The sequence below is a fragment of the Dromaius novaehollandiae genome, chromosome 1 (genome assembly GCF_036370855.1).
Source record: "Dromaius novaehollandiae isolate bDroNov1 chromosome 1, bDroNov1.hap1, whole genome shotgun sequence".
Lineage (NCBI taxonomy): Eukaryota > Metazoa > Chordata > Aves > Casuariiformes > Dromaiidae > Dromaius > Dromaius novaehollandiae.
In genome coordinates this window covers 71,598,774-71,620,253 of record NC_088098.1, presented here as the reverse complement: position 1 = coordinate 71,620,253, position 21,480 = coordinate 71,598,774, and the positions used below count along the sequence as shown (strand labels likewise).

Below are 21,480 nucleotides of genomic sequence, written 5' to 3'. Positions count from 1 at the left end.
TTGCATCATGCACAGGACGTTAGGCAGAAAAACATCTTCGCAATGTTTATTGTCCACAGGGAAGGGACGAGAAAGAAAGAATGCCCTAAATGAAATGCAGGAAATGAGAGAACAAAATCTATTTTCTCTTCCCAAAAATATTCCGGTCCATCTATTTGTTTTCACACTAGTCAGGCATTGCTGGTAAATTAATCTGTCTCCTCCACAGTAAATCTGTGATACAGAAAATCCAGATCTACACAGAGGTAATATCAGTCCTAGTATGATGACTTAAAATAAGCTGGATGAGTTTTACCTGGCAAAATTTAAAAATCTTTTTTGGAAAATTTTAGGTTGTTCTCAGCTTAGATGGATACCTCTGAGCGCATCTTCTGATTACTGGGAAAATAAAATCTAAATTGAGAGACATGGAAAAATGCTTCTATTGTTTGGAAAAAGGAAGGAGATGTTTTGGAGCATACAGTGCCTTGCACATCATAAGCATGTTTTTATGTTTTGCAGATGGAGTGAAATAAAACATCTGCATATAATAAGGAGCTGGATCTGTCTTGTATTTTTGGCAACTATAATTTGGGCATAGTCCCCAGGTATTCCCACTCCTTTTCCAATAATATCTCTTTGAGGTAAGTTTCCTAGTGCAAGAATTTCATTTTATTATCTGCTACGAAGGTGGAGGCCAGCTCTCTGTGAGCATCTAGACATAAAACTTTATTATGCAGGGCCATAGCCAGCAGCAGCTTACAAAGATGGTATTAGAGGGCCAGTTTTAGCTTGCTCATTTTTCATGTGTTCTCCATTGGTAAAGGGGTAGAAGAACATTTCATACTTTTTCAGGAAGAACATTTATGGAAAGATTTCTTAGCTTGATTGCATTTGTCATAGGCTCAGTTCTGTCCTCACTACAGTCAAAGTCAAGTGCCTGTTAGCTGCTTGCAAAAGCAGTCTTCAAGGCAGCTGTAGACCTGCCACCACCTGCATCCCACCCACCTTCTGTCAGCAGTGCTGCCTAAAAAACAACCTGTGCAAACTTGCCGTTGGCGTGCTTATACCTCAGGCATCCTTGGGTGTAGCTGATGCCCTAGTTACAGCGGACTCTGCACATGTTGCCGCTCAGTGTGGAAGATGGGTAGGACTGCCTCGGAGACTGGCTGTCATGCTGTCTGTGCTAGATTGCACAGGCATCACCACTGAATTCAGCCCGAGAACCACGGCCTCCATGGGGGAAAGTCTGCAAGCATTGTTTTTAACTTTAAGCCTGTGCTTAGACCCTGTTTACTTCTGCCGGACTAGACATATAAGCATCTGTCATTGTGTAGGTGCAGGTAGTCTGTAGGCCCAGGGAGCAGATGGCTTGAGTTGTTCATCACAGTCTTCAACCGGGTCCCTAACAGCCTAAAGCTGGCCTAAGCCCTCTTCTGATCCTACTGGCAGTGAGCTGGCTTTAATGTTTTATATATGATATCACCATATGAAGATGAAGTTGTATCTTTAGGAGAAGAGGCTGAAGTGGCTACTACTGAGACAGAGCTGAGAAGCAGTGAGCACATGCTGGATCACCTGAATATATCGGGGAAGGCAGTAAAGCCGGTTGAGATTAGCATAGCGTCAGCCTTTATTAGAGAAGAGAAGGGTCCAGGAGCAGAGCATTGGTATATACTGTCACTCTGGAAGTTATTGTTATTGGATTGTGGATCACCTAAAAAAGATTTGACAAAACAAAGTCAGAATCAGTGTAATACCTGAAAAACAAGGTCACATACACAAAAACTGGCTAAGTAGTTTTGAAGTTATCAAAAGTGGCAGTGGGTTTTCATCAAAGACGTATCAAAGATGAGTTGAACTGACATGATTGCAGTGGGCCAAATGGAAAAAGTGGGGATGTAAAAGCAGCTGATTTGGGCAGGACATGGAGGTTCAGATTTAAAACAGATTTCTACCAGATCCTTTTCCAGAAATGGGAGCTGAAATCAAAGCTCTGAGCTGTTTCTTGAGGGCTGGTAATTGTGTATGTGTGCCTGTGCATTTGTTAACAGAGTAAGCAGTAAAAACATACATTACTGTGTCATGTGGGTAGATGGTATTCTTGTTTGCATTGCAGATTAAATTATTGTCAGAGCACGTATGCCCCACTAAAGATAGAGGACTTTTGGTTAGAGTTGTGAGAAGGATGTTTTGCAGGGTTCGTTTGCACAATCAATTGAATTATTAAATACAACCAGTGCTGGCTAAACCCTTTTCCATTATTTGGGGGTTTTGCATCACTTTGCTTATTTGGGGTGCTTACAAAGATTGGAGATGCTGAGCTCTTGTGGGAAGGCCTCTTTTGGAAGTGGCTGCACAGATTTTAAGGCCAGAACAAGAGAGCACGTTAGAATTATGGCTCTGAGCCCTGATCTTAACTTACCCTGATCTGCCATGACTCTAGACTGAATTTTAATCTTTCCTCATTCTTTGTGACAGGCCCTAGTTCACAGTCCAAGTGCTCAGCTCCTTTTATAGAAGAGGACAAACTTTTATCCCAGTAACAAACCCAGGTTTATGCAGGTCTGTCTCAGATCTGGAACTTCCGGCTCTTAGATTATAACCATACCCTTGGAAAATCTATTTAACTTTAAAAGCAATAATGATGATGTTACCTTAAATTACACATGTTATGAAGCAAATGGTAGGAAGTGGTGGCAAAAGGCTTGGGTTTATGATTCTGGCACTACAGTGCTGAAGAATTAAACAATTATGTAACAGAACAGCATCCACAGAGGCTGGTCTGCTGTTTGTACCTGGTAAAATCGCCAGGTAAGAGGTTCATTTGGAAAACTTCAGGTTTTGGAGTGTCTAAGGTAGTTGATCACTCTGCACTCAAATGTTTTTGTGGACTCCCAGAGGGAGTCCTTAGCTTGCCAATACAAGTCTCTGTATGTGTCACTGGTACTTTATTCTGAAAGCTAAAAAATAATGCTTATGTTTTATCAGGATTGAACCTGAAATGTAACCCATCACTTAGAAGGAGGGGTTATATGGTGTTTGGGCAAGAGATGGCCTCTGGAAAGTATTCAAAGTCCTTTTACAACATCATTAGAAATGAAATGAAGTATGAAAAGTAAATGTGCGCCAAAAAAATAGGACACCAAGAATTATGGGAGCAAACAAAACCCTCTTTTTACTGTTTTGCTTTGAGGCATATCTATGTTTCTTACATGTTAGTGTGTCTCAGGCTGGGCTAAACATTTCATGTAGTGTGATGACCATGGAAAACGTGCTACGCTTTCATGATAATTGTGATGGAGGTTTATGAATCCATGAGAATCTTATACAAGTAAATGAACCATTTCTCCAAGCCGCAAAATACCTTACAAGGACCGCTTAGTGCAAAGACTGCATGCTCCAGCATTATGAACAGGATTGCTGTTATTCAAAGGGAATAGGAAGGCTGAAGAAACCACAGTGCGAAAGGAACTGATTTTCTCGTTTTGCCAGTTTTGCTGGTTTGGAAGTTCTGTGCTGCCACCCATTAACTCTCTGTCACTGTGACCTGGAGACAGGAGCAGGTCCCCTCCCTCCCCTGCCTCTCTGTAAAAAAGAAAAAAAGGATTACAGCCTTCTATAGCAGTGTCCCAACAGCTCAGTGCATCTTATTATAGTGAAAGAGATGCATTTGGAGTCATTGCTTTATATATAGTAATGCTTTAGAATAGCAGAAAAGTTTAGGTGAATGACTGTGTTAGAGAAGCTGTAACTCAGATCAAGGCTGAACAACTGGAAAAACTGAAAGACAGAAAGAGGTTTCTAACCTATGGGGAGATGGAGATATGGTAAGCGTCCTTTCCTTTGTTTCTGTTCCTTAACACATATGTGTTTCTCTTGTGGATCAAGGCTCCACTTAGCGAAAGCATTTTCAGGCAGGATGAATATTGTCATTCAACCATTTCCAGATGCTTATAACTTTGGCCTGAGGGTGAAACATCAGATCATTTCCTTAAGAGGTGACACAGAAAATCTGGCTAGGAACAAACACCAAGATGAGGTCCTTAGTAGGAAGACACAGGGAACAATAACCTTGTAGCAGACTTTGTGAATGAACCTTTGTGAGACTGACGTGTTGGCATGTTAGAGTGTGCTGGCAACATTAAGTGACTCATGGACTCAATGCCCTTTACATCTTTCTGAACCAAACATCTATCGCATAGCTGCTGTGACTACAACAGCACAAGTTTCAGAGATGCAGCTAGTCACCTGCTAACCTGTGTTGCTAGTTTTAAAGCAAAGTGATCACTTTCTCATAGAGTCTAAATAGATTTCTCAAATGCTCTAATTCCAGTCAGCTCCTCTAGCTTTAATTCTTATTCAGATTTAAGTATACACACTTTTTTGCATAGCAGAATCATAGCCAAAGCATCTGTATTTGAAGTGAGTATCTTCTTGATGGAGTGGCATCATGTTAGATCAGAGTGATGTGATTGAAATGTCACTACAGAGTTCTGTGAAGAATGTCGAAGGATAATGTCTGATTTCCATAGGCTTCGATTGCCTGAAGACCTTCTTTTGTCTTGTAACAGAGCTGTATTCTGATTGCAGAACGTCAACTATCCATACCCCGCTATTGCCCCTACTTCTTATGTGTCAGTCCACCTAGAAGCTTTCTATTAATTTATTGAATTGTCATTCGGCTCACTTTGTTACTTTGCCAACTGTTAGGCTGTCCATTTGGTTAATTGGTCCATTTCCCATTTGTTAGTTTTTCAGCCTGTGAATTATCATTTGAATAATTTTTAGCTAACTATTAATTGAATACCATTTATAACATGATTACATTGTCTAAATTCTCATTTTTGCATGACTGGTAGGATAAAGGTTTTTTATTACTATGCATATCAGAATATGTGTCCCTGCTGATCGTTCTGATCAGTTGGTGGCTTGAAAATGGGAAGAAAGCTATGGCCCTGTCCAGCAGCTATGGAATTGAGGAATGCAGGATTGTTTTGATTAGTTGAACCTGGCGAGTCAGTTCAGGTATCTGTTTCTATGTTTTTCTTAAGAACAACACAGAGAGAAAGAAGTGGCCCAAGAAGCTATGTGATCTTACCAAGCCTCTTAGGCCTTCATGGATCAGAAACAGCTTTTTAACCCTAACACTGTGCCTGCTAGGACAACGGCATAATTAATGTTACAGATGCTAAGCCCCATCATTGTAATCATATTTCGTGTGTTTGGAAATTCAGGTAGTACTGAACCCTGTGTGTTGGTTCAGTTTTGGTGAGGACCTTGAACTGGTGGGTGCATGAAGGGTTTTTCAGCTGGATACTGGGCCTCTCTGGGGCCCCAGTCCAGTACCCACTGAAGTCAGTGGACACCCTGACATGGATGGGTTTTGGATCAGGCCCCTTTGCACCACTGCAGGGATGCAAAGTGAATTTGTGGTGAGCAAGCAGCCCAGGATAAGGGCTGCTTGCATGGCTGTTGTTTAGACAACAGCATTCAAGAGTGTCCAAGTCTTCCAAGCTTTCATAGTTGGCACTAGCTCACCACTTGCCTCATCCACACATGTAGTGGAGGGCAAAGGAGTGGGCAGAGGTCGACCACTCAACAATGTGGTCAATATTGGGTAGGAGGGCAGTGCCCTGTTACTGGCATCTTAAATGTTTCTTCTCCTAGCTTAGTGCATGAAGAAGGTATATACAGTTAAAGAGAACAATCTGTTTGTGTTATTCATTCATATCCAATGTGCTTCATACGTGAAAGCAGAGCCTGTAGGAGAATTTGATCCATAAGACAGGCTGAACCTCATGGACTCTTTTGTGCCAGCCCAACACTTCAAGGTTTATACAGTGGCTTGTAATTTATGAGGAACTTGGGAGTAAACACAAGTGAACTGCCAGAAACAGTATGATGGAAGATGGAAAGTAAGTTGAAATTTATGAGACAAATCAAAGCTACAGAGAACTCCAGGACTGCACAGTGAGATAAAAAAGATGCTCTGGGTTCGCACAATAACATCTGAGATTAGGCTGAGCTCACTTTTGTGACAGTAGGGTTTGAATTCATAGAGGATTGGTAGAAAAGTAGACCCAAACTTCAAGTCCTGGATTTCTGCCCAGCTGTGTCTGGGAGTGGGGAGATCTGGGCTATTGATTCAGGTGGATTTTTGGTTTTATACTCACAAGAGCCAGGTTTTTCAGGAGTGTCCAAGTTCCTCAGTCAGGGCACGATTCCCAGAAGCGGTCAGCCCTTGTGTGGGAGAAGTAGTCAGATTTTAGAAGCGGAGCATGACGGTGCTGGGCTCCTCTTCAGAACATGGTGGGAGCTTCTGAAGAGCTGGCCCGAAGTATCATCTTTGGCTATGACTGAAAAAGGCTGCCAGGAAATAAGAGAGAGGTGTCTCAGTGTTAATGTCAGGCAATGTGAGAGTCTATGGTTGGCCCAGGTGTCTTTGAGCGGCCAGCTTGTTCCTGGTGACTGTAAACCACCCACAAAAATAATATTCAGTAAAGACCCATCTGTGCCTGTTATTGACACGACTGGCAGCATCTAGGCTTAGTTGTTCTTGGCTAAATTGTTTTTAAAAATAACTAGCAGATTTAGCCAGACATTGGATCATTATTTTGGCAAGCAATAAAACTGTGGGGCTGTGAACCATTTAAATAATCCCCCAGCTAGCCAAGGAAAGATCATAACCACAAACAGAAACAACACTGAAGTTAGAGTAACCCTGCAAACTTACCGCTTATTCCAGGATAGGTGGTAATCACCGACGTGTATTAGTCTTTTCTGAAAATACATTGGGAAGCAGAGGATTTCAAAATTACGGTAGTGTGGAGATAATTGTATTTAGACTGTCTCTGTATTGGGTGTTGAATGGCTCATTCTCCACTATTAAATTTAAACAGGATGATATTGCATCCCAGGCAAAGGGGGAACAGAGCCAGTTAAACATTGACTGTGAGGAAATGTGTCCCTGCTGAATCGAACACCACCCAGATTGAATTTTGGGAGGTTCTTTAACCTTTGCTCTTGAGGTCATTGTGCTGCCAGTGTTTAAACTCTTTTACCTAAACAATGCTCTTGGGTTGTGGAGCATACCATTACGCTTGGTTACCTTCAGCTCTGGGAGGGCCCCTTGCTTCCACTGCTGCCCTCCTCAGCCGTCTCCCATTAAACCGACGGGGACAGATCAGCCCGACATGCAAACAATGATGTCACTATTGTAAAAGAAATGAAAAACTCAGTGGGAATCCAGGAGAGAGACCCCCAAATTGAGGATCTTTTGGCTAACTACAAGTGTTAGAGAGACTCATAAAGATCAAAATACTGTTGCGTGCCAATGTGGCATTTGATGTCAAAGATAAAAGGGGAGCTTATTTCAGAAGCAAGATTTTTTTAGCAGGAGAATGAAATCTTAGTATCTGTGTTGGAATGCAAAATCCACATGTTTCCGATATTGTTTTCTCATATGCTAAATGAACAGGACATCTGGTTATGTTTTTAAAAATTAAATTAAGTGACACTAAATCAGTGCTTTACAAAGCAAAAGGTAGTAAACCAAGAACATCTAATACGGTAACAATGAAATATTTGGCAAGACTTCAGAGTATTAGAAACTCACACCACCAAAAGGAGGTGAAATATCTTATTGTGATATATAGGAGGCCTTAACTTCTCATTTATCTGTGCTATTTCTTACTACACTTCACGGTGATACGTTGTGTTCCCATTGGTATAGATTTCTATACGTTAGTGCCAAAACTCCAGATGTTTTCTAGGTAAATCTCTAGAGACTATTTTATTGTGCTTCATTTTTCCTTATTTACAATTCACTCATCTTGAACTCCAGTCACTGGTAATAAAAATCCATAAAGTCTTCAGCTGAGCCAAATGGACACTATTGTTTTGTTATTTTAAGTTAGGAATGGTTTATCCAAGCCTTGAACAGAATCCAAACCACGACAGTTTTGAAAAAGTCCATCTTTTTTTTTTTTTAGCTTGGTAACCCTTCATGCACTGGGGGAACAGGGGGAATAAAGAGACAATTGCTTTGTCTTTCCTCTTTTTCTCCACTTCCTTATAGAAGGTCCAACTCCTCTTCACCGCTGCAGCATTTCCACAATTGCTGCCCACAAGAATGTGCTTTAACCAAGCCCTTCTGCAAAGACCGGCTTCTGCCTGTCGCTTTCCGCTCTGTCCCTACTCACTCATTTCATAAATCATATCAGAAGAGATTTACTCATTGCAACAAAGAGCAACATTCAGACAAGAAATCTTGTTTGCTCACCTCAGCACACGTGCAGAGAACAGAGACCTGACATTTCTGTAGTGCTGGTGGAAGAAACGACTAACCCAGCCCTGGTGTGCCCAACAGCCCCATGGCTCCCTGTAGCCTGCTTTCAGGCTACCTTCACAAATGACCTGCTGCCTCTCATTGCTTTCTGCTGGAGCAGGAGCAGGAAGCAGCGCAGAGCACATTCTAGCTCTGAGCTGCTTTGCTTCTTCATCTGTGAAGAACCTCTCCTTTTCTGCCTTGCAGGTACTACACAGTCTTCCCAAGCTCCACCTGCCCTTCCAGGGAGCTGTTCAAGGCCTTTATTAATAAATTAAAATCATAAAGGCTGCAGCCTCCTCCCTTTCTGTATTTGCTGTCTATTTAGGCTATAAGCACCTAGAAGGTCTCTGCTCCATCAGAGAGACTCTGGTGCGCAACTCGCACTGAAATCAGGCTGCGGTTACTTGGGAATTTGAGTCTTCATGCACTGACAAAACCCATGCTTAATGACATGTAAACAATTAGCCAGCCATTTTGCTGCAGTAGGGCTTCAGGTAATTTTAAAGAGCTGAAAACAAAGGGAGCATCAAAGCACAGTGTCCTCCCTATCTAGCAGTGTTATACAAAACTTAAATCTCTGACAAAACAGAGTAGGTATTATGCTGATCAGCCGTTTTCGGCAGGGACAAATTAATACCAGACAAGCGTTAAGAACCAGGAATGATGGCTGCTGTTTAGTTTTATTTTCTTCTCTTTAGGAAGCAAGTGCCATGTCTGTAGTCTACCAGTTTATATGCTAACGGTGAGACTTCAGCCGGGACTGAAGCCACGTGGATCATAGATTCCTCATTTTGTGGATCTTCTGCCCGGGTGTCCCTTGGGTGGATTACGTAAAGGTCACAGTTCTGGTTACTTTCCCTTTATCCCTCTGTTCTTCGACTGATTCAACTACTTGTCACTACTAAGGACTGACTAAAGAAAGAAAATTATTTTTAATTCCTCTGTGACCCTGTTCAAAGTGAAGCTGATTACACGTATAATACTCAACATCTATACAGCATCTGTCCTTAAAATGTCAACATTTGCTAAGCAGTTCCATGTGTTGGCACCTCAGATAACATCAATAGCCCTCTGAAGTCAACTGAAAGACTTGAGGGATTCCAGTGAAATCAAAATATTTTTGATTTTGCCATTATTTTCCTGCAGTGAGAAGGGAAAAAATTGTGATATCTAAAATGCTGTGTATATCTTCTTGCAAACGCTGTAATCTTACAGTAGCCTATTTTTTTCTAGCAATGCCATCTCAGCCAATCCTCTGTATCTGGAGAGGAAAAGCTGTGATATGTTCCCAAATTCCAATAGCCAATTATCTGCTCCCTCTGCCCTCTCTGCTGCTGTTCGTCCCTGAAAAATGCAGAGTTTGAATGTTTTTCTAAGGCACTCCTTACAGGGAAAAGAAAGTCAATGCGGAAACAGAAACAAAACTCTAATACATTTCACCCATCATAATTCTTGACAATGCTTGAATTTTTAGTATGAAATACTTGTAATAAACTGTATAAGATCAGTCTTGTAAAGTAATAACATTTCATGAGAGGGGAATATTTCAAGTAATTTCAAAGACAGATTCGAAGAGCCTTGCCTCAACAGGAAAAGAGCTTAAGTGTTGAGAAGTCATTCCAGAAAAAGACAAAGAGGCTAAATTCTTTGAATAAGTTATTAGTGTTAAATTATTAATTCAATTCTGAGTCAGCTTTGAATGAATGATTAGCAATTAATTGATACAGATATTTTGTGAAATATACTAGTAATTTTAATAATTTTAAAATGCTTCTGAACACTTTTATTTTACTGGGTGCTAAATGACGGACATTTGGAAGTGCATGCTCCATCTTAATCTGCGTCATTGTAATGTCCCAGCTGGTCAGATTAACAGTGTATGTGAGGGAGAAAGGCACTGTTTCACTACATAAGGAAGAGCATATTGGCTTGGGCAGCACTTCCTATGTTGGTTACTAGAGAGGACTAATGATGACCTCTTTCAGTATATAAAAAAACTGGGTCTTAATATATGGTTTTGGTTGAGACCATGTCCTGAGGAATGCCACTGCCCAAGGGCTCTGGGCTGGGCAAGCATCTGGGAGATGATAGTTAAGTTGTCGGGTCCATTCTATAAAATAAACAGAAAGAGATTGTTAAACATTATTAAACAGAAAGAGATTGCTATGAATATTGAAGGGAGGAGTAGTTTTCCATTGCTATACATGATGGGGAGAAACAGAGTTTGACAAAACTCAGGAGGACTGGCTACTCGCAGTGTTCCTTGCTCCGAAGTACGGGGAGGGCTCTTCCATCCTGGGCAAGGAGATGTGGCTGTGAGGGGAAAGAGCTGAGGAGTAACAACATTTTGCAGTCTAGTCTTCTAGGCTAGAAATCTCAGATGTTGGTGTTGGCAGCACTGACCCTCATGTGCTTCTCCATGGCAGCTACTCCGTGCTACAAGAGGCTCATCAAGATAACCCATCGTTGCTTTTACAGTACTCTTGCTGTCTGCACCTCTCTGCTTTGGTATTTGCTGAGGTATAAAGTGGGAATGTATCCCCAGAGTGTTCTGCTTGGGACACCATCTGGTCTCACCAGGATCAATGCTCAGTGGAAAAGGAATTAGGCCACTCAAGAAATCTTCTGGAAATCCCATTCCTTCTATAATATGTTTTTGAGCTTATTCCTGTTCCAGCAGAGCAGGAACTTCACTTATTACAGTTCGGAGACTCTCTGAAGGTGCAGAATGTGCTTGAGATTATTCCGATCCTTTCCACATGCCTTTTTACTTTCATCACCTAATTTTCACTCTGATTAATCTTTGAAGAAAAATGTTTTCTTGTTCTGTCAAGTTATCTATCAAACCTGTCTTTCTATTCAGCTTAGCAGTTTCTGTACAGTTGATAATAAAACCTAAATGCACACTGAGTGAGGAATATATCCTTAAGCCAAGCAAAAATGCTGTGTAAATGTCATTTTTTACTGTTCAAAAAAAGACCAGGTGAGATCATACTTTGCCAGCATTAGAATGCACCAAGATGGTATCTGAAACACATATGCACACGTGCATACACACACATGCCCTAGCAGTTCTAGAAGCATCTGCCTATGATTTTCTGCATCTAGTTTACATTTAGATGATACTTTCATAGATTGTCTAGTGCTTTAGAGAGATGTTTAAAGATATTATTGTCCTTGTACAGATGAAGGTGCATGGACATAGAGACATGAGAGTCCCTCAGAAACCGATGTTCCTGTGAAGGAACCTGCATCCTGTTGACTTCCAGTAGAGATTAGAGTCCCGTGAACCTAAATTGCTCCTGAAATCGGATTCAGTTTTAATTTGCTTTGGTGAATATTGCTTTGTAAACCTAAAGTGGCTTAGTTCAAATCATGAAGCAAGTCAGTTGGTGGACATGGGAACAATAAAATTGCCTACCACATTTTGGGTTATGTTGAGGATTAAATTTCCACATGGAAAGAGGAATGAACCAGGAAGCATGGAAACATACAGAACTGCAAATGCCCACATGACCTTTCCCCCTATAGATTATTTTATGCACACATATTTCTCTTCACATCCCCTATAATGACTGACCTGAAGCGTCTCTGAAAATTTTTGCAACCTTTGATGACTAAAAAGCATGTTTCAGTGGGACAGATATGTACCCTGCACGCTGTTTGATTTAACCTTAAAGGTCTGATAAATGTTTGCTGAATATAAGCTGGCAAAAGTAATTCAAGCTATAGAGCAGAAGCAAAGATGCTTCTCAGTTTATTGGATAAGGGCTGTAGCTGAGTCAGGACATGTGGTTTAATTCCTACAGGTACCACCCTCGAGGAAGCTACCTTCGTTTCTGTGTCTGACTTGTCCCTCTGCCTTTGTTTGCTTTGTGTGTTAGGATGGGAAGAGCATCTCAGTGTCGCTAGTCTCATCCTATGGATTTCAGAACTGCCTAGTACAATCGCAGTAGGGCTTCTAGGAGTAAATATAACACAAATAATAATGATTATCTTCACAGCAATAATACACTAAAAGTTCCTCATCTTTTAAAACACAATTGCTGCAGTGTAACCAAACACAGCACAAAGATATTAACACTGTAATAGCTTTCTACAATACTATAATATGAGTTTTTATTGCATCAGAGAAATAGCTAATAAAGTATGAAAAGCAACATCAGATAGAAAAATGCATTTTAGGAGAGGGCAGCCCATTTGAATGATTACATGTCCAAGGAAACTGTCATGGGAACCAGGCGGGGAAGTGATATAGGGATGTACTTTTATAAGCCAGGCATCTCATTCTGTTCTGAAAGGTATGAGTTCTTGTCTTGTGTTTATATCTATAGGAGAGAGCAGAAGTTCCCACTGATCTTGGGAGAAAGTTGTCTTTGTGAATGTTTGTTAGTCTGAGATTTCCAGTCAAGAGTTTTTGTTCAGGATGATGTCTTTTTTCACTTAGTGGTTTTCAAAGAAAAAAGCAAAAATTTTTATTTTCCTCAGCACCTTTAGTTGTTTCTTGACTAACTCCAGTAATGTAAACACCGAGTTATGGCACCAGATAGAACTTTCCTATTTGTTTATTTGTATATATATATTTCTATAACTACTATATGTAATGGCTTTTTCCGCACTCCATCTTTTAACAAGATTTTTTTTTAATTTGTTTTCTGTTTTGAAAAACAATTAACTGTCCTGTCCTTCCTGAGATGGTGTGCTTAACCGCAGCATGATTTGTGCTGATGTTGCAACAGGGATCTCGAACAATATCAGCTGTCATATTTTCCATCCTGGCTGTTAGCCAGTCTGCACGTCTTGAGCTCATTCTTGCCTGTCCATCGCCATAATATACACATAACTATGGAGCAACCCAAAGTTCTGCCACTACGACAAAAGGGTGCATAGAAATTGGCTTGGCTCATGAGGTAAGCATCCCTCCAGATGCCCAGCCAGCTGAGTACTCCTTGCTCCTGAGAATGAATGATGAAATTGGTGAGTCTGCTTGAGGGAGGCAGAACAGCCTTAAAGTTCGGGCTTAAACAGCACATTTTGCTGTTGTGGTGAAAACCTCCTTTTTGCCCTCTGAGTTTTGAATATTGCCTTAATGTTCTGGCATATTTAAAAATAGAAAACCAAAATATCTTTGAGTTTGACTCTTGCTTCTACTCAGATATGTCCATGTGAGCAAATTTGTTCTGCCAACCTGAGCCTTCGATAAAATCATCTTATTCCAAGCTTTATAGGTTTCAGATGTAAAACTATTGTTTTACTTTTTTAATGTCCCTGGACATCTGAAAACAAAATAGATCGGGCAGGAAACGGTGATAAGAAGCCACTTCTAAAAAACGGAAGTTAAAAAAAAGTGTGAGTAGTAGCAAATACACATGGAGCCAGCTGTGTACCTCAGCAAAGTCGTTAATGCTCCTCCTGCTCCATTATTGTCTCTCCCCGCATACTACACTGCATTCAAGCAGAGACTGGCTTTTTGGCCCGCCTAATACAGAGCTGGAAGAAAAATGAACCAAATCTCACAGCTTTTGTCTTCCAAGAGGTGCTTACAGAATTGCAAGTCTCAAATAATAATCTTCCCATAGTGTGTTTTTAGTCACAGTTCAGTCATGACTCAGACTGGTCTGCCTTGCATTAATTGCGCTGACTGCAGTTCGTATAAACATCTCCTAGGATATCTTTTGACTACAGCTGGCTCAGGTACTGCTAAGGGAGTAGCCATAGCAACCCAGACCGCAACCGAACCTGCAAATCCACTCGGAAAGCTGGATAAATACGGAGACTGCATGATAAACATGCTCTCAAAACTGTCACTGCTTCCACTGGCACACTGGGTCCTGAAGATACTCCTGCAGCATTTTTCTGATGAGCAAATCCATCAGAATTAGAGAAAAAAATCACAATATAATATGCTGGCATATTGTTTCAGCCCCAAATGCTTTTCCCCAAGCAAGTCGGGCTGGTCCCTTTCTTCTGTGCTTACATCCTCAATTTAGCAAAGCATTTCAGTCTAAACCATTTCACAGGTCTACATGAAGGCAGTCTGGAAACGGGACAGCCTTCAGCTTTAGGTAGGCATCCCTGAAATGTTGGGATGCTGCAGGCACCCTCTGAAGATACCAGAGGTAGTGACAAGCTTTAAACATACAAGTTTATTGAACCAAATTATGCTCCAGTAGGCTAAGGCCTCAACAGTCAACAACTGGGCTGATCACGCATGGGCTCTCATCCATCTCCTTTAGCTGAGCATGGTGCCCTCTCCTAACTAATCGCAGGACCTTGGCAGAAGACATGAGGTGACAGTGAGGGTTGTTAGCTGGCTATTAACATTTCTCATAATGGAGAGATTTCAGGTTCATATTTCAGGTTCTTTTTTCTCCTGTTGACACATGGTATTATAAAGCTGTTCTGTCCATTCAGTTTCTAATATCACCTTTAATGGCAGACCCTCATTGTTGCCAAGTTATAATTATCCAGACAAGAATAGTTTTTCTCGCCCAGTGCTTAATATCCCAGAAGATGCCAAAGTTTGTATTTTTAAAAATTGTTCTTTTAAATAGGCTTTTCTTTGTTATAAGATCACATATGCCCTCTGCTGTCCCTTCAAACTCTATGGAGTGAAGACATATTATCAGATTATTGGTATTATTATTACTGATATTAATTTAAAGATCAGGTGAAAGTTAAGAAGAAATACTCTGAACCAAAATAATATACTTTTTTAGAAATCAGTCAGAAGCAAATCTCAAATTTTTATCTAAACCCAGATTTCCAGATGTTAGAGACTGTCACTGAAAGCTCATTGCTAAATGGTAAGGTTTAATAGTTGGAGAAGAATGAAGATATCAGATACAAAGAAAAAAGAAAAAAAAAGAAAAGTATTCCTTGCAAACATTTCCCAAAAGGGCATATGCAGAATGATACACGCTGGAACTGTATTGCTGCCCTGTCTCCCTTTAAACTGGCAGCCCCCCCAGGCTCTACCTCTGCCCTAATATGCAAGTCAACAAAAGCATCATTTTTTAATGCAGCTGAAGCCACTGCAGAATTTCCATTGCATTTCATGCAAGAGCTGTAGAAACAAAGGATTATTGCTGAGGATTTGAAGTCTTACTAGTCAGGGAAAACAGAGCCCTGTTTATAGCCAATGAAGGAACATTGCAGACTCTGTGAAATTGATATCAATCTTATCTAGCAAATCCAAGGGCCTAAATGTTTGCATTTGCCACAGTATGCATGGTGCAGACCCTTTCCAACTCAGTGGTGTGTTGCCCTGAATTCAGATGGGTGCTGGCTCCTCTTGTGCAGGGCTGGCTGCACAGCTGCCCACCCCAGGAAAGGCATTACATTGCAGTGAGATTTTCAGATAACTCCACCTTTGAGTATGAGGGTGGAGTTTCTGGGTTTCCATGAGGTGCAGGACAGTACGAGTCACTATCTTGGGAAAGCTCGGCAGCTATGATGCTTTTCAGGTTTTGAATTTTTGTGTGTCCTAAGCATGTTGTCTGATGTGCCTCACATTTCTGAAGAGTCATCTGGAACAAGATCATGTATGCAAAACTATATGTTTTTAAAACCAGGCCTATAACAGAAACATAGATAAACCTCTAACTATAAAGGTCCTTATATTTTTCCAGTAAGAAAACTGCTTGCTATTTTTACATGCTGAATTTCCTTGATTTTTCAGAGATGGCTACGCTGAAGAAACTAATTCCTTGATAGCAAGCAAGCCTTTAACAATCTCAGAGAAACGTTATATAGTGTTTAATTTACTCTAGCAGCACATAATGGAAACAAAGTGTTGACTAGAATGCACTTTTCCAAATTAATTCCTGTTGTCTGACAACATATACTTTTCTCGACAAAGATGAGTTTCCCAGCACTATTCAAATGGCTCCCTGCTGTTTGTGCAAATTATACACACAGTACTATTTTAATGTTTAATGACAGCTGAGCATCTACTAGACACCCTACTTTTAAATTATAGCCTAATCCAGCTGTCACTGGCTCCTAATAACTTGCATTTTGGATGGCACTTCTAAAGAGCATGTATCCCTGGGTGGATGTGGTGCAGTGAGCAGCTGAGGTATTGGAGTCAGCCTTTCTCCATTAGCCACTGGGAACACACTGGGCTTCTTTCAGCAGAACCGAATTTTGGTAACTGGGAGAGATGACTAGAGATGTCAGTAATCCACTGCTGCTTCTTTCTGTGGATGAATACTGTCTTGGGAGTGGACTGCACAGAATCGGGTTGATGGGAGGGGATTTGAGCTACTATATTATGTGAATTTATATGTACTGAATGCACCCCGTACCCAAACTCTTGAATAGACTCATCAGTTAATTGCCATGCCTGCCTAGCTAGCTGGCATGTGATGGTGTGACCACATGCTGCGCCTTCATACAGCCTGTTTTCACTAGTACACTAATTAAAATGCCTCCTAAGACACTGTTCTCGGTGCCCATATTGGAAATATGCATTGAATGCTGAGCCAAAATTATCCATTAGGGTGCAATTAGTTGTGAGTAGAGCACTGAAACCTGGAATATTTTTGACTAAGAGGTCAGCTAGTGTGATTGGGTGGCAGAGAAAACAGTCAGCCATAGGATGGTCAGGGGGAGCAATCAGCTGAATTGAACTGTCAGCTGATTAGAAAACAACTAGTGAGAGCGAGATGAATTTTCATCCTGGAAGTGATGAATGTAGCCCTGTCTGGAGCGTTCGGCTGAACTGAACACTCAATCAGCATTTGAGTAACCTGAGCTGCCCCCAGGTGAGGGCATATACATAGCATTTAAATATATATATGATATTCTCATCATGTATAACTCTCCCACGAGTTGTGCTGTATATTATAAAGTATTAGCAAAATGAGTAAATAATGATAGTTCAAAAATACAAAATAAAAATAAAATAACTGTGTACTCAAACAAAATATTTATTGTGTCAAAAAGATGACTCCTTTACCCTGCAACTCATTTGATCTTGGATTACATTTGTGTTGCAAATCTAAGCATCAGATATTTTTCTTTTGTCTAATAATACGTCTTAGAGTAAAATAAGACTAGACTTTGAAGTTAATTAAAGTTCACTAGAAATGAACCTTTTGATATCAAACCTATACCTTTGTAATTAATGTTTAGGAGGTAGGGTTAATTATTACTGTCCCCTTTTTCTAGCTTACAGGGTAGAATCAAGAAATCAAAAGCTTCGTGTTTGATTTCAAGGGTGCATTTTATCGATGGGGAAATCACCCAGACCCATGAATGTTGCTGTGGAGTCCCCAGTACGGCTCTGGAAGAGTAAGGGAAGGATAGGTGCACTGAAGGATTTTTTTGCTCCCCCAGTCGTGCCCTTGCCTATGCCCCAGCATAGGAGCCTGGGGACAGTCCTTGCGTGCGTGATGGCACTGGGGTGGTGTGGCAGCCAAAGGTCACTTTCCCCTGCATGTAGGAGCGGTTGGCTTGGCATCTCCTCACCATGTTTATGGCTGCTTTACGCATGGCTCGGGAGGGCTGCAGCCTTGTCCTCTGCCTGGCTAAGCAGCTTTCGGGGATTGGGCTGAAATGGAGGTCACTGAACTGTGCTGAGCATCATACCATTTCTCTTTTTGGATGTTCCCGTTCAGTTACAGCTGGTTGACAGGGACAGCGGTTTCCCTGCATTCCCCTTCATTTGGATTGAAATGGTTAACTCTTAAATTGTTGGAATAAATGCTATGAAAAGAAGCATGTGAAAAAATAACTCCTAGCTTCTTGCGAATGCTAAACAGGGCTGTCTTTGGGTATCCCAGATGTTTGAAACCAGTAGCATGAAAAACAGCGTGATCCTCGCTGAAATAACCCATTGCATTCAGCAACTTCATGTCTAAATAATAATGACCCTCCAAATGGGAGGAAACATGGAGTTTCCTCAGCCCCCTGAGGCTCGGTGGAAGGAGCAGGAAGGGGATGCCCAGGACTGCAGCTTGGCACTTGCTCTTGCAGGTATGCAATGCACACATGGATAAAGGAGGGCCCACTTTTTTAAATAAACTCTTTCATTTCCTCTATATGGCTCTTTTAAACCAAAATGGAGCTGTATCTCGTCAGTCAAGCAAATGAGGAAGCAGTGCAAGGAGGGATGCAGGCAGGTTGGCAGTACGCATGGGATCCCGCAGTGGAGACCACTGCCGTCAGGACTGGCTTGTCCGAGCTTGATGGATGAGCCAGCTCCAGCCCAGGATGCCTCTTTCGAGAGGAAGAGGAGGCTGGCCTGGCAGCAGCAGTGTTACAGCTGGGTCTTTGCAGACATGCTGTCATTATTTTGCGGAAGGAGTGTCAGGAAAACCTCTGGGGGAGGAAAAACTGGAAACATTCTCAGGTTTGGCTCTCCCAGAGGCTACTCCAGTAAACTTCATTTGGTTCCTCTCAGTGACTCAGAGACATATGAACAATAGCTTAGATTTCTTTCTTAAAATGAGGTCATAAATGGCATCACTCCAACCAGAACAAAGGCAACGCTTTCTTTACGTTAGCTGGCTAAATCATCTTTCCTAGAAATGGAAATTGTGACTCTTCAGTTTATTTCTTGTGCCTGTTTATGTGTTAAGACTTATGTGCTTGGCATTTGTGATGAGTCTTTCGACCCAGACTAATTCTGTTTATAAGTTTATTGTGGCACTATTGGATTTTATGTTGCAAAATTTCCTTTATTAGTTCCCCAACCCTCACCAAAGTTTTGTTATTTTAGCATTGAGTTGGTTGTTCTTTTTTCAAAATATTTATGTTACGGAGCTCATGCTACCAAATATAGCGTAGCGTAACAGTCACAAGTTCACTTCTTCTCACATATACTGATTTGGCAGTGATCAAACTGCATAGATGTCAGTAGACCTACTTATTTATTCTGGAGGAGGAAGAGATCTCCAGGGGCTATACAAACAAGTCTGACTGAAGATTTGTTTTCCAGAAATGTTTAAATTGCCATGTACTGTGTGTACATAATTAATATGGAATATCTTAATCTTTGAAACCATAGTTTGTGTTACTGATTGCACAAATCATTTGGGATGCCGCTGTGACAAAATTCTGAAAGTTTTTCTCATGGTAAAAGAAAAATGATGACATTGAAAGTAAGATGTTCAGCAACAGGGCACTGACCTTTCTTACTCGAGCTGAAGAAGCAGCTCTATCCACATGCAGATTAGCAGAATATTACTTCTCTGAAGAGCAGAGACTAATGAAGGTCAAGACACTCAATGAACAAATTGTTCCTGCATCTCAAGTAATTCCCTGGGGTAATGGTTGATGGGTGTTGGGACTTCCAAAGTCCTGTTCATGTCAAAGTTCTGGGGTATGTTTCAAGATTACCACCCATTGCCCAGTGTCCCAGTTGTACCTGAGACATATTGGCCGTACTTGGAGAGAGGTAGACCGCTTCACAGCTTGCAGTGTGCTGTGCTGTGCACAGGATGCCTCATGCTGCTCTTTCCATTCAGTAATACAGAATACTACTTTCCCAAGAGTCTATGCACCTTTTTTTTGCTACGCAATAGGAGGTACCTGGATTTACATTTTTATCCAATAAGAGCACTGGTATTATCCTTCTTCAGAAGTGTTCAGTGCATAATTTGTTAGGAGATGTCAATACATTTCCATTCAACACATTTTGTCCAACTGGTCAGGGCAACATACAGTACGTGTTTGTGTGTGCATTTGACATGGTGCACTTAACTAACTCACATTATCCAATGATGAGCATCTTCCAATAGAGTGAGGTAAGTAGTGTGTAGGAGGAGATGTCAGTTCTCCCATTTTGCTGGTTGAGGGTTGTGAGGTTGGTTTGTTTTGGTAGGATTTGGGATTGCTGTTTTTCTTTTTTTTCCTAAGTGCACTACATATATATTTATTTTAGGAACTTCCTCTGTGTTTGTATATACCTGTGAGAGAAGTTCCAACCCCTGTACAATCAACTAATACTCTGAAACATTAGCTTTGTTTATATTTCTTGCACTGTGGTTAACTACAGTGGCTATTGATTATAAAATGATCTTGCCATTACTTAAACAACAAATATAAATACATGATTACCTGAGAAACTGATGGCAAATGGCTGAATTTTAAGATTTAATGACTAAATGGACTAAATGTTTCACTTTTGAAACATTGCAATTCACAAGGACACCATCCTGCTTGGCTCATAAAATCAATATTATAGGTAGCCAAGTTTATAAAACGTTTGGAGTTCCTTTGGCATGGTGATCAGAATGTGAAAGAATTTCTCATTTTTCAGAGACGTGAAGTCCATGTTAGGCTAACTGGTGTGATACAGTCACAAGCTTCAAAACTATTCTCCATCTGATTTCATGCGATTGCTTTCTTAGGAGAAACAAGATCTTCTTGCCAAGAAGGAAGCACTGAAGGATGTTCAGGAGGGACACATCTTCCTGGAAAGTGAAATCAAGTCACCCAGTAACATGTGTGGAAGAGAAAACAGGTGGGGAAGATAAATGAAAAAAATCAATCACTGCTTATGATATTTCCTGTTTTGCTTGACATCCCTTTTAAAACTATATTTACATATGCAGATGTCAGGTCCAGATTTTGTGAGTTTTTGAGTAGACAAAGGAAGCTCTCTCCTGCCACAACTGTTAGTCCTTCGCCTCCGGAAAAAGAATATCAGGTTTGTAAAGGCATCACTTAAGGTGACATAAAATTTTATTGCCTTGTTGTTTGAAGAGTCACTAAAAAAAACCAGAAGTGGTAGACACACTTTTGCTTCCTGTGGTTCAGCCTTTCTGGAGAGCCCCTTATGATCCTGTCTAACCTCATAGAGTGGAGCTTGGTGTTCACATGCTGTTGAATCTTTGGTCCGTGTTCATTTTAGAAGTACCCATGAGCCTATGTGGTAGTGCTTCCATTGGATACCCATTTTTCTCAGACTTCCAGCTTGCCCAAATCCAGCAATTTTAATTCCAGTACTGTGCTTATTTGCCATACTCCCAGTTTCTTCTCCCCATTCAGTTACACAGACTTCACATTGTGAAACCTTTATTAGTATCTATCCCCTTTGGAGGAGGTTATTTTGTTACTATAAAGTTCAGAAAGGCCCAAATCAGCCCTCTTAGCTTCTCCCTTTTATTTTTCCTAGCCAACTCCCAGTCGCCTGTATGCTAAATCACCACAAATCCTTC

The 21,480-nt window shown here is 40.9% G+C and overlaps 1 protein-coding gene across 2 annotated transcripts in view; it reads left to right on the top strand.

The window, feature by feature from the left end:
- Positions 1–21,480, top strand: part of LMNTD1 (lamin tail domain containing 1) — an 81,302-nt gene that overhangs the window by 10,292 nt on the left and 49,530 nt on the right. The window contains exons 1-2 of one of the 2 annotated variants that reach the window (XM_026092688.2): positions 3,660–3,809; positions 20,671–20,783. In XM_026092688.2, coding sequence (XP_025948473.2) covers positions 3,807–3,809; positions 20,671–20,783 — 116 coding nt within the window. In that variant the 5' untranslated portion in view covers positions 3,660–3,806. Of the gene's footprint in view, positions 1–3,659; positions 3,810–20,670; positions 20,784–21,480 lie in introns of those variants that run through there. The other variant, XM_064516216.1, reaches the window with a different exon arrangement.